Source organism: Sus scrofa, chromosome 6 (genome assembly GCF_054392235.1).
Source record: "Sus scrofa isolate SSC_HxYL_T2T_F1_AM1 chromosome 6, Sscrofa_HxYL_maternal_Yorkshire_Landrace_v2.0, whole genome shotgun sequence".
NCBI classification, from domain to species: Eukaryota; Metazoa; Chordata; class Mammalia; order Artiodactyla; family Suidae; genus Sus; species Sus scrofa.
The window spans coordinates 164,887,627-164,912,505 of NC_139388.1; the positions used below are offsets into that span (position 1 = coordinate 164,887,627).

Below are 24,879 nucleotides of genomic sequence, written 5' to 3' on the forward strand. Positions count from 1 at the left end.
AGCTTGATGTCTTCTTTCTTAAGTAATAGAATACAAACTATACAACTGCCTGATTTTCCAATCAGCAGAAAATGGTAGTATCACAATGTTCTTTCCTGGCTGAGAAAAAGTTAAACTGAATTCCCTGGTGCTCTTCATATCAACAGGGGATGGCTAAAGGGTTAGATTACTACCGAATCCAATCTTCCCCCATTGAAGAAAAAAAGATACCACCTAGGACTTTGGAAATACCCAAATGGATGTGACCAGTAATCCTTGCGACCTAGTATTTATTGAGGAGCACTTCAAGTATAATGCTATCTCTGTCTAAAGCAAACTCTGGACACTTTGAAAACCATCACAAAGTCAGTTCAATATAGGGAATGTTCTGAGAGATGATTCACAGTGGACAAGAATTTCCAACTTAAAGTTCACCACAAAAGCTCTTAAAACTGAAACTACTATTCTAAAAATGTATCCCATCTTCTCCATTCAAAACTAGTAGAAATAATTACTTGATTTGTTTTTTGACTTCCTGAACTGTTTCCTAAAAGTAAACAGTCCAATCAACAAGCAAAGCCAAATGCTACTTCAAATTAGTGAAAAGAAGTTTTCTTGATCAATACCTCTCACTCTTTCATAACAAAAATAGCTGTGAAGTGTAGTAGGAATGCCACACACACAAAAATGCCTGACTCAAACATGCTTCCTGGTCTATTCCTTATATTCAACTTTCCATAACTAAGCTGTACTGAGAGCCCTAAACTCTTCCCTCCAGTGTTTACCTGAACCCTATACAACTAATTCAAAGTTTTCACTGTTTTTGCACAAGCTACCCAAAAAGCATTAAACCACCTCCCTCCCCCAACACACATACAAATAATAGCACCCACAGTTATTATACATAAAAATACTGGGACTGGCAAGAACACAGAGCCAAAAAACACCAAACAACAACAAGAGAAAATGTCTGGCTGGCAACTGGAGACTCTATTAATGGGCAACCTGTCAAAATAAAGCTTTTACATTAAGAGAAAGCTTAATTCTTATGGTTGGCATCTTGAGAGAGCTTTCGAAAGGAAAACAGTTCCACCAAAATAAATCGAAAAAGGGGAAGCGAATCTCCTCCAGTATGGTTTGGTGGCAAATGCCCTCTCGGTGGTACAGAAGGCCCCCAGCCTCAGCCTCCGTCTCGGCTGAGGAAGTGAGGAGAGTCCCCAGGAAGAGAGGGCCGGGGCAGCCACGTCGTCCTACTCACCCCAGGGGGCGGCGGGAAAGAGGCAGGGAGAGAAAGACATTCGAGCCCAGGGCCCTGGGAAGCCGCAGAGTCCCTGGGGACTCAAGGGTGGGGGCCGGCCCCTCTCCCAGGCCCTCCGGGGTCTACTCACTCCGCAAGTGGCCAGCAAGAAAGCCATTCGCCAAAGCCCCCGCCCTCTGCGCCTCCAGGGGAGGGAGCTGAGGGCTGCTTCGAGCACCCCCTTGTCTCCCCCCAGGCGGATCCCGGGCTGAGCGGCAGTCGGTCTGGCCAGGTTCAGCCAGTCCTCCGGGACAGCCCCTCAACCCTCCCCCTGCCCCGCCCCCGCCCCCGCCCCGGTCTAGGGGCCGCACCGATTGGCTAGCCCTGCCACCTCCTGGCAAAGAGACCCCTGGCGATTGGCCATGGGTCACCTGCTGTAAAGGAGGTGAGCGGCCGACGATTGGCGGTTAGGCTGATTTTGGGGTGGAGAGCGGGAGAGGTGGGAGGGGCGGGCGGGTCCCCGCTCCCCAGCCTCCTGCCTGCCGGCTTCACAGACCCGCCATCCCCACCTCGCGGAGCCCAGGGCTCGCCTTGGGGCTCGGGCCTGCGCCCGTACCTCGACCTGTTTCAGGACACGCAGCTACCAGGCCAATGCCATCCCCAGGAAAGGGAGATTGTGGCTCCGCTAGACTTGGGGGCTTCGGCCCTGGGGATTCCCACAGAGTGGCGCCTGGAGGAGGACTCAGGGACAGACGTAAACATTCTTCGCCTACACCCACCTGCTTCTAACTTGACATCCCCAATATTTTGGCAGCTGTGGAGCCAAGTTGCATCTGGATAACTGCTTTTGCTCACTTCCGGAAACTTGTTTGTATTGCAAGGTGGGGAAGAGCGTGAGGGGAAGAGGGGATACTATATCGATAAACAATAGCAGGGGTGCCTGATTTATATTATTAATCCAGGAAAATATTGGGCGTGCTGTCATGCCACAGCTCCGTAGGTGACTTGGGAAGATGCTTCAGGAATCCAAATGGCATAACTTCAAATTAAATCAAAAGTTCAGACTTCGAGAACCATCCAAAATGCAGGAATTCACAGACAAAAATAAATAACTTACTGATCTGAGGACAACTGCTTTCCGCTTTTACTATTTCTTCCTTATGGCTACTTATAAACCTATAATTCTACTAAAATCCTCTAAGCATTTAAATAATTTCTGTAGCTCTACTGGTAGCTCTTAAAACAACTAGCATGGTGTACACTGCACAAAAGGCTCAACAGATGCTTCCTGCACTGTGTTAAAGATATCTTGTTTGTTTTATGTAAGTTTTTTCAAACTGTCCAATACTAAATGCACTCTCTTCTTCCTGCACCCCCTCCTCAAAAGCTTGGTCCTCTTCCAGTACTCCCTATTATCAGTAAACGAGAACCACGACCATCTACTCTAACATGCAAATCATAAACTTGACGGTCCTTGACAATTCCCTCAGTCCACATTCAGTCCATCACCACACTCTTGATATTTTTACCTCCCAAATACAATCTCAATTCTATCCTCTCTTCCATTACCACCATTCAGTTACAGGTTCCAACCTCCTGCGGTAATCTCCTTAGTAAAGTCTTACTGCTTCTTAAAACTCCTCCCATTCATTCTCAACACTAAGGTGGTAGTAACTGGTTTCCAAAACCAATGTCATCACTCCCACCTCACTATGCCCCCCCCCCCCCCATTCAAGAACTTCAACAGCTTTCCCTTGGGCTTAGGACTCAACTCAGTATTCAACAACAGCGTGCAAGGTTTAGCCTTACCTGCCCCTAGGCTCCATCTTTTACTCCCCACTCCCTTATATTCTGCCCTCCACACAATGGCCGTTTTTAAGTTTCTTCAATTTGCCATGGACCTTCGAACCTCAGGGCCCTTGGCACATGGCTTCTGTAATTACTGCCATCGTTTACAATGTTCCATTGACACTAATTCCCACTCTTCACTTTCTACTCATCATCATTTCCTCCCTGCCTATGCGAATTCTTCCTATAAGATGTTTTCGCAGCCCAAGCAATGCTCCTTGTAAAGCGTAACACAGCTATAATTTTACATGTATTTGGGTTGTTCTTTTTAAACAAATTTGAGTTATAATTTATACACAGTTATATGCATCCCTTCAATGTATTTTGATAAATGTATGCACAAATGTAGCCACCATCACAATTAAGACAAAACATTTCCATTATCCCAAAATTCCCTTTGTGCCCCTTAAAGAAGTCAACCATGGCTCTATTTTCTATCTATCTGCATTATTCTTTACTTAATGTTTATGTTCACTGCTAGACTGTAACCTTAAAGAGGCAATGATTTTGTTCATCGTAGCCTTAATATCTAGCCAAATGCCTGGCACATGTTAAGGACTCAATAATGGATTTCCTATGTTAATAGAATTTAAAAATACACATCAATTCTACGATAAACATCAATTAAACTACAAGTACAGTGACAGAAAAAAAAAATACATTAATTTTGCCAGGTGGACAAGGTCAATGTCTAACAACCTCCACTAATACCTTTTTAAAATTTTTCTTTAATATCTGCTTTTCTAGCAGTTAATTTTGTGGTGGAGCAGCTCAAAGGACTTAATTCAATATTAGCTGACCTAACAATTCTCCAGGCCAAGAGAAAAAAAAGCCTACATCTGTAATTCTGTCTATATACTGTGCTATTTGACCCTAAAAAGAGACATAATATTTATGCAATTCTTGCCTACCAGTTCTTTCATGTGTTCCTTCTTCTCTCCCAAACAACACGGAAGGACACACGGGGTCATCAAGGAGTTTGGATTTAACAGTGCATACCAAAGTAGCGGATTAAAAACGAAATGTCCTCCAGCTCTCCCATCATCCTCGTCCTCATCCTCATGGGTCGGGAGCCTCCCCATCGAGGGCACGACCACTTTTGACAATGTGGTATACACAGTTAAGTTCTAATAAAAATTCAGTGAACCCAGTTATAATTCGCGGGGTTTTTTTTGGACAGGCTTAAGTGTTAAGACTGGTGTAATGGCAATAGAGAATATGATTTATGACAGTCTCTTAACAATAATATTGCGTTTTTTCAATTGCATATATATATCTCCATGTTCTAGTTAAAACTACAGTCCAAAGTCTACCTTTTCACAGTTTCATATCAGAGATAACTATGTTACAGACAGACAGTTCTCATTTTCCTAACCCTAGTGTAGTGTGCATACATGAAGCATTTAAAATGAAAAGTGATTAAGCAATACAAAGCAACTATACCCATTTATCTCAAGAAAGTGTAGGACTTCTAAGCAAATTTGGCAACTCAAGTGTTTTTAAAGAAACTCACTAGTTGTTTCAGAAGTAAATCAAGTGATCAATGCCTCAAACTCGTTTATGACGACTGGTTTCCAACCCATATATCAAAGGATCTTTAATACTTATATTTGAACTACATAACTAATGCTATTAAGCGATTAAACTGATAGTTTTTTGTTGTTCAAGATAAAGAACATAGTAATTAAGAAGTATAAAAAGCATCGTCATACTGTATACCTTAAACTTATACAGTGATATACATCAATTATCCTCAAGTAAACTGGGGGGATTAAAAAACAAATACAAAACAAGAAAAACTGAAAAGAAAAAAAAAAAAAAGCTCTAAATTTCCCTCTTGCTGTATCTCACAAAAACATGTATTAAAAATACCTGAGGAAAATAAAAACACTAAGGTTTCAGTGGGGGGGGGCTGTCTACTGAGTAAAAAAAATAGGCCAATTTTACCTACAGCTATTAAGATGAAAAGAACATTTTAACTATACAGAATGCATGCACTATTTTTATTTCTGCTAGAAAGTCCAGTAATGTTTACCCATAATAACGTTCTAGTGTGATGTCATCTTAGACACAGATGACAAATACTTCTGATTACAATAGAAGAAAAAAATAATTAAAAATAGAAGAAAAAAAATCATGAAGTCTCCTCAGGAATTTGCCTAGCAACTCAGGCCAGATAACATTAAAAGACACCTCTTGAAAGCAGGATATGCCGCTCCACTGTTTTGTCTGGCCAGTACATAGAAGTCTCAAAACTAAAGTCAGCTAATACATTTCCACATAGAAAATTTAGCCAGATGGAATAAATAAATTACTTGGCATATAGTATAAGCAGTCCTTAACTTGTGATCAGGGCCACTATGTTTCAGAAGTTTGTGTGTAAATTATTTGCAATTTTCAATGTATTATCAAACAGAAAAATAATATTTGGTTCAAGGTTAGGAATGAAACCCACAACCACAAAGGCTATTAGTGTACTGCCTTATTCGCCACTGTAACTTTAACATCTCCTCACACAGAGATTGGTGTATATTAGGTGCTTAATAAATATCTACTGAATGAATGAGATACCAGTTACTATGCTACAAAAACAGCAGTATAAACAGCTAAAAAGCTTAAAAATGGGTAGTCTAACAAGCAGAACAGAGAAAGAGGGGGCAGAAGACTGATGTTGGTCTATAGGAGCCTTTTAGGACCATTCAGTTTTTAAATTATATGAGAGAGGTGCTACTGCCACATTTTTTACAGTTATATTCTGCATTGGCCACTTAACTTTCTTCTGACAACTTAAAGATTTCATTAAAATCACGAGTGGCCAAAACTGGTTAAAAGTACAGAGCTCCTTGCCACAAGATGGATAAATGGCTCTGTATTATATAATTACTCTTCACACTAACTTTACATTAGTATTAGGACATAACGAGTTGGAATTCTATGTTTTTCTCTAAAGAAGAATGTGGGGATAAAACTATTCTTTTATTTCATATACTTCCACATATAAAAATTTTTGGAAGCATGACTAACTTATGACATTACTTTATTGTAGTTTGAAAAAATTCAATTCTCATGATTTTTATATTCTTTATACTAGAATGAGCTCCAGAAAGACAAGGACAATATGTCATTTACCAACAGTTATATCCTCTACAACTAGTACAGTGAATGAAACATTAAGTGTCTGATAAATATTTACTAAATAAATAACTTTTCTGTATTTTCTACATGTTCCAAAAGACCACGTACTTTTTTTTTAATTTTAAACTTTATTTTTATAAAGAGAAGGCAGGAAAATATATAATAAGTCCTAAAAGATTTCCATAAAAACACAGTTAAAATAAATTTCAGGCAGTTAAATAACATTTGGCATCTTACAAAAATGGACTATCTGCTTAGTTACTTCCCCGGAATTCAAGATAGATGGGCTCCCAATACTGTAACAAAATTTATTAAAAAACTGAATCCTTGAATCCTAAATTCCTATCTATCTATTTATTTATTTATTTATTCATTTATCTTTTTAGGGCTGCACGCGAGGCACATGCAGGTTCCCAGGCTAGGGTTCGAATCAGAGCTAAGGCTGCTGGCCTACACCACAGCTCACAGTAATGCAGGATCCTTAACCCACTCAGCAAGGCCAGGGATCAAACCCACTTCCTCATGGATACTAGTTGGGTTCCTTAACCGATGAGCCAGTACAAGAACTCCCTAAATTCCAATTTAGAAGACAGAAATTTGTCTGCCCTCAGAATTAACAGCAATATTGGCAAAAGTCCTCAGGGGAATTTTCCTTTGTTGTAGGAACCACAGGTAACTGGCTGCTGCTTCCTATCATTTTACCTGTGGAAGAGGTGACACATCTATATTGCAATTGTTTCCTTTGGGAAATGAAGGGCTTTAAGGGAGAAAGACAAAACACTTCTACTTTTCCACATACTACAAATATAAAATCTAATGAGGATAAGGGAAATAATGTAGTGATAGTTATTATTATGTATTATATATTGAAATTTTGAAATAATATGTTCAAAAAGCTGATCTTCAGTGAAGCAGCTTAACAGTCAAGAAAAAACCTCAAAAGATTTCTATTAATCTTAGTTACCCAATTAGACACACAAGGCAGTATAGAAAAGAGGGTAGACTCAAGCTAACCTAATACCAATGATTGATTTCTAAGATACCATGCCAAATTGCACCTAATATTAAATTTGTGCTTGTCTATTATAAAAGTTTAACTAATAGGTAATTTTCATATGAAAGTATCTAATTGTGAAAAAAAGGCTTCAGAATGGTTCTACTGTTTTTCTAGTCTCAATAATGATTTGCAATCTGAATTCTATGACATCTCCTTCATGTATAATGATATTTTATTCACAGATTCAATAGTTTTTCTGGTGAGGTTTCTATGAGCCCTTCCATATTCTTATAGGTATCTTGTCTTTTCTCTCTAGGGGTTTGAGATCAAAGTCAATATACAGTGAAGAAATAGGAAAAGGCAAAAATAGTAAGATTACAAATCAGCAATGAAATTCCAATTTGATAACCACCTAAGATGCAGCCTACAGTGGGCCTACATAAACTTATACAGACAAGGACAATTATAGCCCAATTTCTTAGCCTAAAGAATAATCAAAGAAACCATTTAAGAAAAAATATTTAAATATCAATTCATTTATAGCATAAAAGCCAAAAACTTGGAAGTCTATACTACTCAAACATCTACATGAGGGCTGTCGTTGTTTTTTTACAGCTGCACCTATGGCATATGAAGTTCCCAGTCTAGGGGGTCCAATAGGAGCTGCAGCTGCAGTCTATACCACAGCCATGGCAACACTGGATCCGAGCTGCACCTGCAACCTACACTGCACCTTGCAGCAATGCCATATCCTTAACCCACTGAGCATGGCCCAGGATTAAACCTGCATCCTCATAGAGAAAACACTGGGTCCTTAACCTAATCAGCCACAATGGGAACTCCTACATGAGGGTTTTCAAATTGGGATCTAAAGAAGTCTCTATCACAATCTTTTATGTTTTAGTTTCTGATAAGCTAGGAAAATTAGTATAACCGCACACGGAATCAGCTCAGTAACAACCTCAAATCCAAGTGTTCACAAGTTATTTCCCTGTCCATGTTTTTGTTTATAATCAAGCTGGCATCATGCACTATTACTGGCCACAGAAGAGCCTTGACCATACAAATGATGTATGTGAAGTGAAGTGAAAACCAAAGACCTCATACTGTAAAAATAAAGGTTTCCCAGGAGTCAGGATAGAGAAAAGTGGTGAGATTATAGTTATTACATACCACACAGTAGTATATGCATGCCAAACTTAAAAACAATCTATCCCCCTGATAGTACCATACTCATATTCTAAGTAGTAACTAACTTTAAGCAAGGCAGTATCATTCATCACATTAAATTAATGTTAACTTAGATTTTATTGCTGTGTTTTGTTTGTAATTTGAAATTTTCATTTGGATGTACAGTTAGTTCTGTAAGATTTTAAACCTAAGAAGTTTATACATAGCTTTATGTTGGCCCACTTTAAATAACACTATGATATTTCATTTTAAAACACTGGAGTTTAAGAGTTTTATCTTGCAAGTTTTTTTTTTTTCCAAATGGGCCCATTTACTCAAGTTTATAAAATAGATTTTTACACCTGTGTAATATCCATTCAAGCTGCTATAATTTAAAATACCTTATGTAATATAGGATAGATACTGGAAAACCTGCAAGATATAATATCGTAAGTCTTATTCCAGTGATCAATCCCTTATTTGGCAATCTCTCAGCTTTTAGTTGGTACTGAAGCTTACTAGGGTTAATGAGGAATCTGATAGGCTTCCCCTCTATTAATCAGTATCATCAAATATCTATAGACTTAAAAGAGGGAATTAAGAGGCTCAGCAGCCCCTCTGGCCTCTCTTCAAGGAGTGAAGTTGGTTGTAAATACACGAAAAGGTACTGCAAGATGAATATAAGTGTAGAATGACTACTGGAAGCTCAACTTCCATAGGAGTTGACAGATAAGGTTTAGTTGTCTTCTTCCATGCTCAGATTAGCCTAATTGCAATTTGCAGATACCCAAAGAGGAGCAAAAGTAGGAAAAGAATGAAGGAAAGACAGAAGGAAAGGAAGAAGGTACAAGAGATGTTCCAGATGAATTCAATGTTAATCAGAACTGAAGGAAGAATAAAACTAATATTTATGAGTATCTTCTATGTACAAGGCATAATATGTTAGAGATACTATAATACCTCTCCACAACTGCTTTAGTTTATTTATTTATTTATTTATTTGTCTTTTTGTCTTTTCTAGGGCTGCTCCAGCGGCATATGGAGGTTCCCAGGCTAGGGGTCTAATTGGAGCTGTACCCACTGGCCTAGGCCAGAGCCACAGCAATGTGGGATCCAAGCCGCGTCTGCGACCTACCCACAGTTCACGGTAACACTGGATCCTTAACCCACTGAGCAAGGCCAGGGATCAAACCCACAACCTCATGGTTCCTACTCGGATTCGTTAACCACTGTGCCACAATGGGAACTCCACACAACTGCTTTATTGAAGACTTATACCTATCTTTAAAGATCAGGTAAAGTTTAAAGGTGGTTTAAAAGACAGATTACAAAGCTAATATGAGGGCAGAGTGAAGACCCAAGTCCTGGTCAGCCTGGCTCTAAAGATTTTCTACCATAATGTGTATTTGCCTCTTAAACCATATTAAGAAGCTTGGGGAAAAGAATATGAAAAAAGAATTAATATATATACATACAACACACACACACATATACACATACACACACATATATAACTGAATCACTCTGTGGTACAGCAGAAATTAACGCAGGTTTGTAAATCAACCATACATCAATAAAATTAAAAAAAAAAAGAAAAAAGAAAAAGCCTGGACAGTGCCTGCTGGGTTTTGCACATACTATCAATAAGACAGGTTCTCTCTCTAGCCTCATTATCTCAAGTGGGAAATGAATTACATAATATTTTATTATTAAAAGAGTTAATGCATGTAAAGCCCATACAATTCCCAGTGCATAAGAAGTGCTTAAATATTAGTTGCTACAATTATTATTACAAAGCAGAATGTTATATGGGCTAAAGGAAGTAGACATTATAGCAGAGGTTAAGAAAATATGAGATTAATTTTTATTATAATGAAAAGACAAGGGTGGAATGAAAAGGTAATATGCATTGGGTCTTAAATGTGGATTGAAACTCAACAGAGGCAAATTTGAGGACTGCAATGGTGAAGACCTAGAGCATGAGCAGAAGCACTGAACCAGGAGTGAGGTCTCTGTGGAGCATCAGGTACATGTAGGGACGGCAGGTAGAAAGGTAGGTTAGGGTCAAATCAAAGAAAGTGTAAAATTCCCCAACAAGAAGTTTTACTTCACCCTACAGGCAAATGTAAACCACTAAAGGTTTTTCATAGTTATGGAGGCCTTAGGACTATTAAATTATAGTTGCTCAGTTTATAATATAAAGAAGGAAATAAATTCAAGAATATTAGGAGGGCACCAGAAAAAGAGCTGGCCAGATACAACAAAAATGATAGTCAGAGAGTTCCCACTGTGACTCAGCAGGTTAAGAACCTGACTAGTATCCACGAGGATATGGGTTCGATCCCTGATCTCTCTCAGTGGGTTAAGGCATCTTAGTGTTGCCGCAAGTTGCAACACAGGGCACAGATGCAGCTTGGATCTGGTGCTGCTGTGGCTGTGGCATAGGCCAGCTCTGATTTGACCCTTAGCCTTAACTTCCATATGCTGTAGATACTGCTCTGAAAAAGACAACAACAACAAAATGATAGTCCAAGTGATCAGAGGAGTATGAGTAATTCTATTAAAAAGAGGGGAAAAAAAAAAAAAAAAGAGTCCCAGGTTTGGAGGATCAGAAGTTGTCACCAAAAAAAACCCCTCAACTTTCAAACCTCAATGGCTCAGATTATAATGCCATTTAACAGAAATAGAAATATTGGATAAAGAAATAGGTTTGAGGAGAAAAGAGCTGATAAGCTAGCTCAGTTTTAGCCTCACTGAGGTTGAGTTTCAGGGAGAAATTTAACTGGCAAAATCCAAAAGGAAAGAATACAGGGCTAAAGCTAAATATCAAAAGCAATATGAAGATGGGAGGAGGGGAGAAAGTCATCAACACATAAGTTTTAGCTGAATTTACGAAAATGGGGGGGCAGCTAGAGGGTGAAGAAGTAAAGCAGTCATAGTCTCAAAGGAAACATCATGCGGTCAAGAGTATGGGGGTAGCATTAACTTGGGGAAAGAGTAAGAATACATTTTCTTTGAAATATGCAAAGCAGAGAAAGAAACAGGTGAAGTCACTTAAGAACTGCTGAAGAAGAACTGAGACCTTTGTCTATAAATAAAAAGAGTAGAGTATATTAGATACTAAAGAGTAATGAAAAAGATTCCACTGTGGGGATTTGACCAGCAATTAAGAAGAAAGCAACAAGAAGATTGTTAAATATTTGTAGATAGCCATCTGAATTTTGTGACCTCTAAGGAGAAGCAGAGAAATGAGACAATGAGAGCCCTGGGGAATGGAAACCCAAATGGTATACAAAATATCCCGTGCAAAATACCCAGTGACAAAGAAATTCTAAGGGTGATAGCAAAATCTATGCTGAAGAAAACGACCATAAAGTCTACACTGGGAAGTGAGATAAACAAAACTAGAAAGGTACTAAATGCTCAGGAAAAAAAAAGAGAAGTAGAACTCAGACCAAAATGAGAGAAGCAGAGTTCAGAAGAACTAACGTGATAGAAGAGGATGAAGGTAAGAAAACTGTGGCCAAAGAGAAAACACTTTTAAACTAAGTATTTTGGAGATGGTGCAGCTCTTAGACAAGGCCAAAGCAGTATAGCTTAATGGCTAAAACAGAGATAAAACTCACTGGAATCTATGTAAATATCCTCTCCTTCACCCATTTGAGAGAGCTCCGAGAATACCTACTCCACAGGGGCCAACAGCATGTTATACATGTCAAAGTGCTCAATAAACGGCAATGTAGAAGCAACTCTACATCATCGGTTTGTTCATTAATTCCTTCAATTATTTCTTTAACTAACAGTTATTGAGCATCATTTAGAATGCCAAGTACTGGGGGTAGGAATGGTAAGAGTAGTTGTTGTTATATTAGTAATGTCTTAAAACTTATCAAGTTCTTAATCGAGCTAGGCATCACTTCAACAAGTTTAACTCATTTGATCATCAAAACAAGGCTGTAAAGTAGGTGCTTTTATTACCCTCAGTTTATTTTTACATTTTTATTTATTTATTTTTCTTTTTAAGGCCACATCTGCAGCATGTGGAAGTTCCTGGGCTAGGGGTCTAATTGAAGCTTCAGCTGCTGGCCTAAGCCACAGCCATAGCATTGCCAGAACCAAGCTGCATCTGCAACCTATGCAACAGCTGTGGCAACACCAGATGTGAGCTGCAGCTGTCACCTATGCTGTAGTTTGTGGCAATACCAGATCCGTAATCCACTGAGCAAGGTCAGGGATTGAACCAACATCCTTATGGGCACTATGTTGGATTCCGTTTTATTTATTTATTTATTTATTTATTTATTTATTTATTTATTTATTTTTGTCTTTTTGCTATTTCTTTGGGCCGCTTCCGTGGCATATGGAGGTTCCCAGGCTAGGGGTCTAATCGGAGCTGTACCCACCAGCCTACACCAGAGCCACAGCAACGCAGGATCCGAGCTGCGTCTGCAACCTACACCACATCTTACGGCAACGCCAGATCGTTAACCCACTGAGCAAGGGCAGGGACCGAACCCGCAACCTCATGGTTCCTAGTCGGATTCGTTAATCACTGCGCCATGACGGGAACGGGAACTCGTTTTTTTGTTTTTTTTTTTTTTTTCCGTTTTTTTAAAATAATGATTTTTATTTTTTTTCCATTATAGCTGGTTTGCATTGTTCTGTCAATTTTCTACTGTACAGCATAGTGACCCAGTTACTATGTTGGGTTCTTAACCTGCTGAGCCACAACGGGAACTCCTATCTTCATTTTATTTTACTTTACTGTCTTTTGTCTATTTAAAAGGCCACATCTGTGGCACATGGAGGTTCCCAGGCCAGGGGTCAAATCACAGCTGTAACTGCTGGCCTATGCCACAGCCACAGCTACATGAGATCTGGGCTGTATCTGCCACCTACACCACAGCTCATGACAATGCCGTGATCCTTAACCCACTGAGCAAGGCCAGGGATCGAACCTGCGTCCTTGTTAACCACTGGGCTTGTTAACCACTGAGCCACGATGGGAACTCGCCTATCCTCATTTTATAGATGAGGACACTGGAACTCAGGGTAATCTCAAGAGTAAGTATTGGCACTGGGATAAAAACCAAGATATTAGGGCTCCACAGTCAAGTCCTTAACCACTGTTCACCATCTCTGGGAAGAAAATCTGTACTTTATTTGCCAGTCAAGTTAAAATTTAATTACATACTTCTGAAGATGGTGGAGTAAAAGGACTTGCGCTCACTTCCTCTTACAAAAACAAAATCACAGTTAATTACTGAACAACCATCAGCAAAAAAAACTGGAAACTACCAAAAAATGTATTTCATACCCAAAGACAAAGAAGAAGCCACAAGAAGACGGTAGGAGGTGCACTTTAGTGATATAATCAAATCCTATACCCACCAGGTGGGCCACCCACAAACTGGAAAATAATTACATTGCAGAGGTTCTCACACAGAAATGAGAGTTCTGAGCCCCACATCAGGCTCCTCATCCTAGGCGCCTAGCTGGCATCATGAGAAGGCACCCCCAAGAGCATTTCACTTTGAAGGCCAGTGGAGCCCGAGTGTAGGAGCTCCACAGGACAGGGGAAACAGGGACTCCACTCTGAGAGGGTGCACACAAGGTCTCACATGCCCTGGGATTCAGGGCAAAGCACTGACTCCTTAAGGGCCTGGGCCAGACCTACCCGCAGGTGATGGAGGGTCTCCTGGGGAGGTGGGGTTCAGCTGTGGCTCACTGCAGGAGCAAGGACACTGGGGGTAGAGCCCCATGGAATAATCATCAGTGTGAGCTCTCCTGGAAGTTGCCATTTTGGCCCCAGTCAACAGCCTGAAGGCTCAATGCTGGCACGCCTAGGCCAAAAAATTAACAAGCCCACCCATTAGCAGACAAAATGCCTAAGGACATCCTGAGCTCACAGCTACCTCTAAATACATCCCTTGACATGGCCCTGTCCACTAGAGGAACAAGTCCCAGATCCACTCACCAGTGAACAGACACCAGTCCCTTGCATGGCACAAGTTCCTGGACCAACCTACCCACCAGGGGGAAGATACCAGAAGCAGGTGGAACTACAATCCTCAGCCCATGGAATGGAGGCCACAAACACAAGTTAGACAAAACAAGGCAACAGAGAAATATGTTCCAGATGAAGGAACAAGCAAAACCCCCAGAAGAACTAAGGGAAGTTGAGATAGGCAATTTACCTGAAAAAAAAAATTAAAAGTAATGACGGTAAAGATGATCTAAGTCTCGGAAAAGGAATAGAGACACGGACCAAGAAGACACAAGAAAGGTTTAACAAAGACCTAGAATATTTAAAGAACAAACTAAATAGAGATGAACAATATAATAACTGAAATGGAAAATACACATAGATGGTATTAATAGCAGAATAAATGAGGTGGAAGAATGAGTAACTGAACTGGAAGACAGACTGGTGGATATCACTGCCACAGAACAGATTAAAGAAAAAAGAATGAAAAGAAATGAGGACAGTGAAAGAGACCTCTAGGACAAAATAATATGTACTAGTATTCATATTATTGGGGTCTCAGAAGAAGAGAGAGAGAACAGGCCTGAGAAAATATTTAAAGAGATAACAGCTGAAAACCTTCTTAATACGGGAAAAGAAACACTCACTCAAGTCCAGGAAGCTCAGAGAATTCCATACAGGATAAACCTAAGGAGGAACATGCTAAGACATGTATTAATCAAAAGACAAAAATTAAAGACAAAGAGAAAATATTCATATCAACAAGGGAGTTTGCTTGGCACAGTGGGTTAAGGATCTAGCATTTTCACTGCAATGGCTTAGGTCACTGCTGTGGCACAGGTTCAATCCTTGACCCAGGAACTTCCATGTAATGCAGACAAGGCAAAACAAACAAACAAACAAACAAAAAACCCAGCAAGGGAAATGCAACAATATACAAGGAAATTCCCATATGATTTTCACCTGATGAGAACTATAAAACATTATTCAAGGAAATTAAAGAATCTATGGAAAGATATTCTATGCTCCTGGGTTAGAAAAATTAATATTGTAAAAATGGCCATACTACCCAAAGCAATCTAAAGATTTGATGCGATCCCTATCAAATCACCCATGACATATTTCACAGAACTAGAACAAACAATACAAAAATTTATATGGAACCCCAAAAGACCCAGAATTGCCAAAGCAATCCTGAGGAACAAAAACCAAGCAGGAAGCATAATTCTCCCAGACTTCAGGCAATATTACAAAGCCACAGTAAGCAAGACAATGTGGTAGTGGTAACAAAACAGACATACAGACCAATGAAACAGAAGAGAGAACCCAGAAATAAACCCAGACACCTACAGTAAATTAATCTTCAACCAAGGAGGCAAAAATATAAAATGGGAAAAAGACAGTTTTGTCAGTAAGTGGTTCTGGGACAATTGGACAGCCACATGTAAATCAACAAAAGTGGAGCATACCCTCACACCATGCACAAAAATAAACTCAAAATGGCTTAAAGACTTAAATGTAAGACATGACACCATCAAACTCCTACAAGAGAAGAGAGGCAAAACATTCTCTGACATCAGCCTTACAAATGTTTTCTCAGGTCAGTCTCCCAAAGCAACAGAAATAAAAGCAAAAATAAACCAGTGAGACCTAATCAAACTGACAAGCTTTTGCACAGCAAAGAAACCATTAAAAAAACAAAAAGACAATTTACAGAATGGGAGAAATAGTTTCAAACAATGCGACTGACAAGGGCTTAATCTCCAAAATACCCAAAAACTTACAATTCAACAGCAAAAAAGCCAGCAACCCAATGGAAAAATAAGCAAAAGATCTGAATAGACATTTCTGCAAAGAAGATATACAGATGACCAACAAGCACATGAAAAAATGCTTGACACCACTGATTATCAGAGAAATACACATAAAAATTACTCTGAGGTACCACCTCACACCAGTCAGAACGGCCATCATTAGTAAGTTCACAAATAACAAAGGCTGGAGATGGTGTGGAGAAAAGGAACCCTCCTGCACTGTTGGTGGGAATGTAAGTTGGTACAACCACTATGGAAACAGTATGGAGGTGCCTTAGAAAACTATACATAGAACTACCACATGACCCAGCAATCCCACTCTTGGGCATATATCCAGACAAAACTTTCCTTGAAAAAGACACATGCTCCCGCATGTTCATTGCAGCACTATTCACAATAGTCAAGACATGGAAACAACCTAAATGTCCATCAACAGATAAATGGATTAAGAAAATGTGGTGTATATACATATATACAATAGAATACTACTCAGCTGTAAGAACAAAATAATACCATTTGCAGCAACATGGATGGAACTAGAGACTCTCATACTGAGTGAAGTAAGTCAGAAAGAGAAAGACAAATACCATCTGATATCACTTATATCTAGAATCTAATATAGAGCACAAATGAACCTTCCACAGAAAAGAAAATCATGGACTTGGAGAACAGACCTGTGGTTGCCAAGGGGCAGATAGAGGGAAAGGCATGGATTGGGAATTTGGGGTCAACAGATGCAAATTGTTGCCTTTGGAATGGATAAGCAATGAGATCCTGCTGTATGGCACTGGGAACTATATCTAGTTACTCATGATGGAGCATGATAATGTGAGAAAAAGAATGTATACATGTATGTGTGACTGGGTCACCTTGCTATACAGAAGAAAATTGACAGAACACTGTAAACCAGCTATAATGGAAAAAATAAAAAAATAGTAAAAAAATAAAACAACAACAATGAAAAAGATTTTCAGCTGACTTTTCAATAGAAACTTTGCAGGCCAGAAGGAAGTGGCATGATTAAATATTTAAAGCAATGAAAGGGAAAAACCACAACCAAGAATACACTACCCAGCAAGGCTTTCAGACTCAATGGAGAAATCAAAAGCTTTACGGACAAGGAAAAGCTAAAAGAATTCTGCACCATTAAACCAGCTTTACAACAAATGCTAAAGCGGCTTCTTTTAGCAGAAAAGAAAAGGCCACCTCCAGAAACAAGAAAATTACAAATGGGAAAGCTCATCAGTAAAGACAAACACACAGTAAAAGCAGGAAATCATCCACACTCATATATGATACCAATACCAGTACTGTGGGAAGAGGAAGACACAAATGCAGGATATTGGAAATACATTTGAAATTAAGAGACCAGCAACTTAAAAAATCTTAAATATACATAGCCTGCTATGTCAAAAACTCACGGTAACTGCAAATCAAAAATCTACAATAGATACACACAGAAGAAAAGAAATCCAAACATAATACTAAAGACTGTCATCAAATCACAAGAGTTGAATAAAAGAGGAATGGAAGAAAAATTATCTATAAAAACAAATCCAAAATAATTACCAAAATGGAAATAAGAACATACATGTTGATAATTATCTTAAATGTGAGTAGATTAAACATTTAATTACATATTTATAAATGTCCTATCTTCTGCATGTATTAACTTCAGGAAAAATATAAATAACCTTTCATTACATATATTTTAAAATAGCAAAGTATCAAAGTCTAAGACTTCTGAAAGTTATCTTTTTCTTCTCATTATACCCAAAGACATATCTCTTCATAGTAAAAGCTCATAAATTCCACAACTGGATCAAATTAGGTACCTGAACTTAAGGAGGTGGGAACTATATATACTCTAAAGGAGAACAAGAAGAATATAAGGACTTTGTGAACTGTGCAGTGAGTTCGGCATTCAAAGGAAAGAGATCACTAAGTGTGGGGTGTGGGGAAGGAGGGATTGGTCAGGGGAGACTCCACAGAAGATGTCAGTTCTGAACTGAGCTTTGAAGAAAAGAAGCAAAATACAAATGCGGAGTGGAGGCAGATGACATTGCAGAGAGAGAAAACATCATGTACAAGAATGCAGAGACCAGAAATGAAGATATGCTCAGAGGAAAGGGAGTAAGCAGCAGCACTCTAGCAGGAATACAGTGATAGAAATATCTAGAAGGGCAGGGTGATAACAGATCATAAAGAGACAAGTATCATTCTAACCAACTGTGGGGGAATCTCATCTGCCACATTCAGTAATATAATTTTTAAAATATTTATTGTCTTACTGGATCACAAATTTGCTGAAATGATGCTACAGTCATTTATTAAACTGCTTAAATTAAAGCAAAACTTATATAGAAATTCTTAAAAAAGAAATCATAGAATTTCTTCATAGAAATTACAAAGTTGCTTTTAAAAAAGCACAGCTCATAGAGTAACTTATAGATCTCCTACTTCAACTCCTTATTCATTTCTTAGAGTCTCTTAATAACCATATCCTCACATAAGGTTTTTTAAGCCTCTATCCTCTTTCAAAGTGAGGAAAGTGTGCCATCTTGTAGGACTTGTGATATCCTATACTAACTTGTCTAATCAAGCCAATTCTTGATATAGGACAAAGATAAGTTGAAATAAGGGGTTATAAAACATCAGTTTTCTATGATTCAATTCTATAAATCAAAAAAATAATCTAATCAAAATCTATACATGCCACAATATAAGCTCTTTCAGTGGAGAATAAACAGAAAACCATCTATCAGTACAGCAGAGGAGACATTGTTGTTTTTTTCACCTAACATCTTTTTTCCCTATTCTGACTCTGCCTGGAGGCGGGTGGTCATGGAGGACCACCTCCTACCCTCCCAGTTACATGTTTTTTGTTTTTGTCTTTGTCTTTTTGCCTTTTCTTGAGCTGCTCTGCGGTATATGGAAGTTCCCAGGCTAGGGGTCTAATCGGAGCTGTAGCCACCAGCCTACACCAGAGCCACAGCAACACAGGATCTGAGCCGCATCTGCAACCTACACCACAGCTCACGGCAACGCCAGATCCTTAACCTACTGAGCAAGGCCAGGGATCGAACCTGCAACCTCATAGTTCCTAGTCGGATTCATTAACCACTGCACCACAATGGGAACTCCACCCAGTTATGTGTTTCTGATGAAGCAAATAACATCCCAGCTTGAGAGGGAGAACATATGACTATGAAACTGTGATTGGTCAGGACTGGGTAAGTGATTGAAGCTAAGGTACCAGCACTAAACTTCTTAATCCAAAAAGCACAATAGCCTCCTATGGATTTGGAGTTCCACCAATTGGAGGCTGAAATTGCTGCAACCATTTTACTACCTCAAAACGGCTAACATCTAAAAGTGAAACCAACTCAGAAGAACTGAGATCCAGAAATAGATGGGGAATCTGGGTACTCGTGACACTATTTATGTGTTTGTTTGTTTTGTCTTTTTTGCCTTTTCTAGGGCTGCTACCATGGCATATGGAGGTTCCCAGGTTAGGGGTCGAATTGGATCTACGCCTGCCGGCCTACACCAGAGCCACAGCAACACCAGATCTGAGCCAAGTCTGCAACCTACACCACAGCTCACGGCAACGCCAGATCCTTAACTCACTGAGCAAGGCCAGGGATCGAACCCGCAACCTCATGGTTCCTAGTCGGATTTGTTAACCACTGAGCCACGATGGGAACTCTCTCATGACACTATTTAAACGCCTCCTTCAAACTACGCCCAAGCCGGATGTGCTTTTTTTCTTAAACCAGTTTGGGTATTTTTTTCTTTCACTTTCATCCCTAGGAGTACCACCCAACACATATGCTTAACTGCCACATCCTATAACAAGAAAAGGTCAATTTCTCAGCACTCATTTATTATAAGCTGAGAATATATTATGTATTATTATATAATTTGGCTGAACCAATAACTAACTATAGATAACTAAATTTAAAAAATTAGCCTAGTACATTTTAATTTTAACAATATTTTACTTTCAACATTGCCTTGCACTATCTTGTTTCTAGACAAAAATCAGTATTTTAAGCAGAAGAAAGTGACACATCTATATAACACTGTAAAGGCAAAAATAACCCAGAAATTAAAATTTTCACTACATCATATTAATTATTTAAAAGAACAGAAAACAAAACAAAACAAAAACCTAATGAACTATCCAGAAGCCATGTAAAGACTCTTACTTGAAGCTGAAGAGTATGTCGAAGAATTGTTTCCTCTAAGGCATGGATCCACTTCTCTCGTTCATCAGCATCACGAGCTGGAATGAAAGTTTGTAAAAATTAAAACCTTAGGTTCTACAATATACCTTCATATTTGGAAGTAAAAACTTTAAACCATGATGCTAATAGAAAAGGGTTTTAGTTCTACCATTTCTTTAATTTTCCAAATATGCAATCTGCTTACAGCAGTTTATAACAAAGGTAATACACGTGTTTAATGATAGCAAGCTACCTTCCCACTGAGAATAATCAGAAAAGCTGAAATTATCAGTAAAAATAACTGTTTTGAAGGCATTAGAAAACAACAAGGTAGTAAAGGACAGACCAAAATCTAGGAGAAGACAAACATCTAGAAGATTAGCCTGGTGTTTAGGGCCATGTTTCTCCTGGAGGCATTATTAACACCAGGAGAGGAGATACAGATTGAGCAATATCTTAAGAAGCTCTGTCAGTATGTATAGGCAGGGGGCATACGGGAACTCCATGTAGTCTGCTCAGTACTTCTGTGAACTTAAAACTACTCCAAAAAATAAAGTCTACTAAAAAACAAAACCGAAAAAAAAAAAGGTGGGGGGGTAGGCAAAAAAACAGTCTTCTCAGGCCAAAACCAGGAGACCAGGGCCCATCAACAGTGGTAGTTCAGGTAAACAGCTCAAGTTTTGATTGGGACCTCAGAAGGCTACACCTTGGGATTAAGAATAAAACAGAATTAAAACAATCACTCAGTCATGTGGGATGGTCCAGAAAAATCTTGATGCCTGAAATGGCTTAAAACTACCCCCAGGTTGTTGGTGACTCTAAACACCTGGTTGGCAAGAGCAAATGAAAAGCTTCTCTGTAGAAAATAACATCATCTCAGCCACCAAATTATTTCTATAAACAAATTTTAAATATGTCTAGAACATAAGCAAAGACAACCAAAGACATACCAGCAGAAAAAAACCAAAGATGAATGAGAATCAAAAGACAACAGAAGCAGACCAACAAGAGCTCCAGATATTTGAACAAACAATCCCCACACTTTAAAATCAGCTATGCTTAATACATTCAATAAAAGACTGAAAACTCTGATTTAGAGTCCAATTTATAAACGATACAGGTTTTTAATATAATTGAATATAAATTCTAAAATTGAAAACTATAATAAACAAAATTAAGAACTCAGTGGATAAGTCTAATAGCAGATTAAATCATTTAAAAGAGACTATGGATGAACTGGAAGAGCAATTAAAGAAACTTGCCAGAACAAAAAACAATTGAGTCAAAGGGATAGAAAACATAGAGGAAAGGGAGAGCAACAGAGAGAGTGAGAGGGTATAACATGCATGTGATTGAAATACCAAAAGGAGACAAAAGAAAGAATGGAATAGAAGCACTATCTGGCTAAGAAATTTTCAAAACAGATGAAAGACATTAAGCCACAGCTTTCAGAAGCCCTAAGATTTCTAAGCAAGATAAATCAAAGAAAATCCATGCTAAAATCCTGTGAAATCAGATTGTTATGATCATATACAACTACAGATGTGATAAATTCATTTGAGTAATAATAAAAAAAAGAAGCCTCCCAACTCTCAAGTCATGAGTTTCTTGTTCATGCTAAAATTTTCACAGTCATAGATAATAAAACCAATAGAAAAAAAAAAAAAAGAGAAAAGAAAAGAAAATCCATGCTAGGCATATCACAGCAAAAATTACTACAAGCCAAAGGTATAGGAAATACCTTAAAAACAGCTACAGGTAGGGGGAGACAGGGAGAGAAAGAAGAACAGATTACTTCTAAAGTAGCAACAATTAGGAATTCCCTGGCGGCCTAGTGGTTAAGGACTTGGCATTGTCACTGCTAAGGCTTGGGTTACTGCTGTGGCTCAGGTTTGATACCTGTTGGGAACTTATGCATGCTGTGGGTACAGCCAAAAAAAAAGAAAGAAAGAAAAAAAGGGAGTTCCCATCGTGGCTCAGTGGTTAACAAATCCGACTAGGAACCATGAGGTTGTGGATTCAATCCCTGGCCTTGCTCAGTGGGTTAAGGATCTGGTGTTGCAGTGAGCTGTGGTGTAGGTTGCAGACGCAGCTCGGATCCTGCGTTGCTGTGGCTCTGGCTGGTGACTACAACTCCGATTAGACCCCTAGCCTGGGAACCTCCATATGCCGTAGGAGTGGCCCAAGAAAAGGCAAAAAGACAAAAAAAAAAAAAAAAAAAAAAAAAAAGGCAACAATTACATGTGCTAGGTCTCAAAAGAAACAATGAGAACCAGAAGACAAAAGAGTACTATATTTAAAGGCTAAAAGAAAATAACTATATTTAAAGGCTAAAAGAAAATAACTATATTTAAAGGCTAAAAGAATAACTTCAAATCTAGAATTTGGTGAAAAATATCTCTAAGGAATTAAGGTCATTTTCAAACAACAAACAAAAACAGAGTTTAAGCACAAGCAGATACTTATTAAAGAAAATTTGAAAAGGTATTCTCCATGCCTTCTCTTGGAATAATGTCTGATAGAAGATGGTAGAAGTAGGAAAAAATGTAGAACAACAAAAATAAGTACATGGGTAAAGCTAAATGAATAGTGACTACCTAAAATAATAATATCCTGGAAGGTTTTAAATAAGAGCATACAAAATTGAAATACAAGACAATTGCAAATAGATTAGGAAAGGTAAAATGGAGTTAATGAATTCTATGTTTCTTGCATTGTTCGGAAAAAAATTACCAATTAACATCAGATTTTAACAACTGAAGGAATTATCTTGTAATTTTTAGAGTAATCATTGAAAGCATTTTCTCTTTAGTGTTTAACTTCCAAAATAATAAAAATTTTAAATTTAATAATAGGAGTTCCCACAGTAGCACAGTAGGTTAAGAATCCAACAGCAGTAGTTCAGGTTGCTGCAGAGGTGTGGGTTCAATCCCCAGCCTGGCACATTGGGTTAAAGGATATGGCATTGCTGCAGCTGTGGCATAGGTTGCAGCTGTGGTGTAGGTTGCAGCTGTGGCTCAGATTTAATCCCCGACCTGGGAATTTCCATATGCCAAGGATGCAGTCATAAAAAGAAAAATAAAGTAAAATAAAATTCAATAAAAAATTATCAAAAAATTGATAAAAAGGAGAAAAAAGAAATAGGATATACAAGACAAAAAGAAAACATATGGTAGGAGCTCCCTGGTGGTCTAGTGGTTAGGATCTGGCACTTTCACCACTGTGGACTGGGTTCAATCCTTGGTCTGGGAACTGAGATTCCATGTCAAGCTGATACATGTTGTGGCCAAATGTAAATAAATAAATAAAATAAATGAGAAAACATGGCAAAACAGTAAATTTTAAGCCTAAAAACATCAATATTAAGTGTAAAGTAAATGCTCCAACTGAAAAAGAAAGGTTTTTAAACAAGATTTTAAATGATGCTTACAAGAGATATTTACTAAGCATAAGGGTACAACAATTTTGAAAATTCAGTACAGAAGAAAGATATACCAGAGAAACACTAATCCCCAAAAGGTGATGTTATTAAAATCACATAAAATAAATGTTATCACAAAAAGTCTTCAAGAGGTTCACTTTGTAAATACAAGGGGTTCAATTAATTAGAAAGATATGATAAATATAAATTTATATGTAAATAATTATTAACATGGAATATATATATGTATTTTTATGTTAACACATCTCTCTCATTAACCGATAGATCAAGGAGACAAAAAAATTTCTAAGGATCTAGAAGATCTGAACAATCCCTGGTGAATAAACTTGATCCAATGGGCGTACAAAGAACTCTGTACCCAAGTGTAAACTACACATTCTTTTCTAGAACACACAGAATACTTCTCAGAAATAACCGTATAATGGACCCTGAAAAGGTCTTAACAAATTTCAAAGGATTTAAATCACAGACAGTGAAAATTTTTGCTAGAAGTCAGTTACGAAAATATAAATTAGAAAATAAAATATTTGAAAAAAAATTTAAAACACTAAATAATCTATTGGTCAAAGAAAAATATTTCACTAGAGATTAGAAAATACTTGAAACTGCAAAATTGAAAATATGACATATTGAAAGTTGTTGGATGAAGTTTAAAGCAGTGCATAAAGAGAAATTTACAGCCTTAAATAAATATAGAGGGGAAAAAAGTTGAAAACAATAGGAAATTAAATTCAAAAAAAGCATAAAGGAAATAAGGAACATAAATTAACCAAGTAGAGAGAAAGTGATAAGACAGATCCATCAATAAAGCCTATAAAGCTGGTTACCTGAAATAACCACTGAAACTGATGAAACTTCTAGCAAGACTGAATAGGAGGGGGCAGCGCAGGTCATTAACACCGTGAATGAAAAAAAAAAAAAAGACATCATGATAGATGCACACATTCAGAAGTTTGTAAGAGAATGTTATGAATAACTCCATGATGACAAAAATGAAAATTTTAAATGGAAAATTTTATTTAAAATATAACCTATCAGAGTT

At 38.1% G+C, this 24,879-nt stretch overlaps 2 protein-coding genes across 17 annotated transcripts in view; one reads left to right on the forward strand and one right to left on the reverse strand.

Moving 5' to 3' along the window:
• Positions 1 to 24,879, forward strand: part of RAB3B (RAB3B, member RAS oncogene family) — a 580,278-nt gene that overhangs the window by 254,924 nt on the left and 300,475 nt on the right. The gene's annotated exons all lie outside the window — the stretch shown is intronic.
• OSBPL9 (oxysterol binding protein like 9) overlaps positions 1 to 24,879 on the reverse strand; it is a 175,312-nt gene that overhangs the window by 61,135 nt on the left and 89,298 nt on the right. For 12 of the 16 annotated variants that reach the window (XR_014808285.1, XR_014808283.1, XR_014808282.1 and 9 more), the window contains one exon: positions 20,378 to 20,454. Coding sequence is in view for 6 of the 16 variants with exons in the window: in XM_003482083.5 (XP_003482131.3) it covers positions 20,378 to 20,454 (77 nt within the window). In the remaining 10 variants the exon portion in view is untranslated. Of the gene's footprint in view, positions 1 to 1,237; positions 1,503 to 20,377; positions 20,455 to 24,879 lie in introns of those variants that run through there. The other 4 variants (XM_021096662.2, XM_005665436.4, XM_021096665.2 and 1 more) reach the window with 2 other exon arrangements.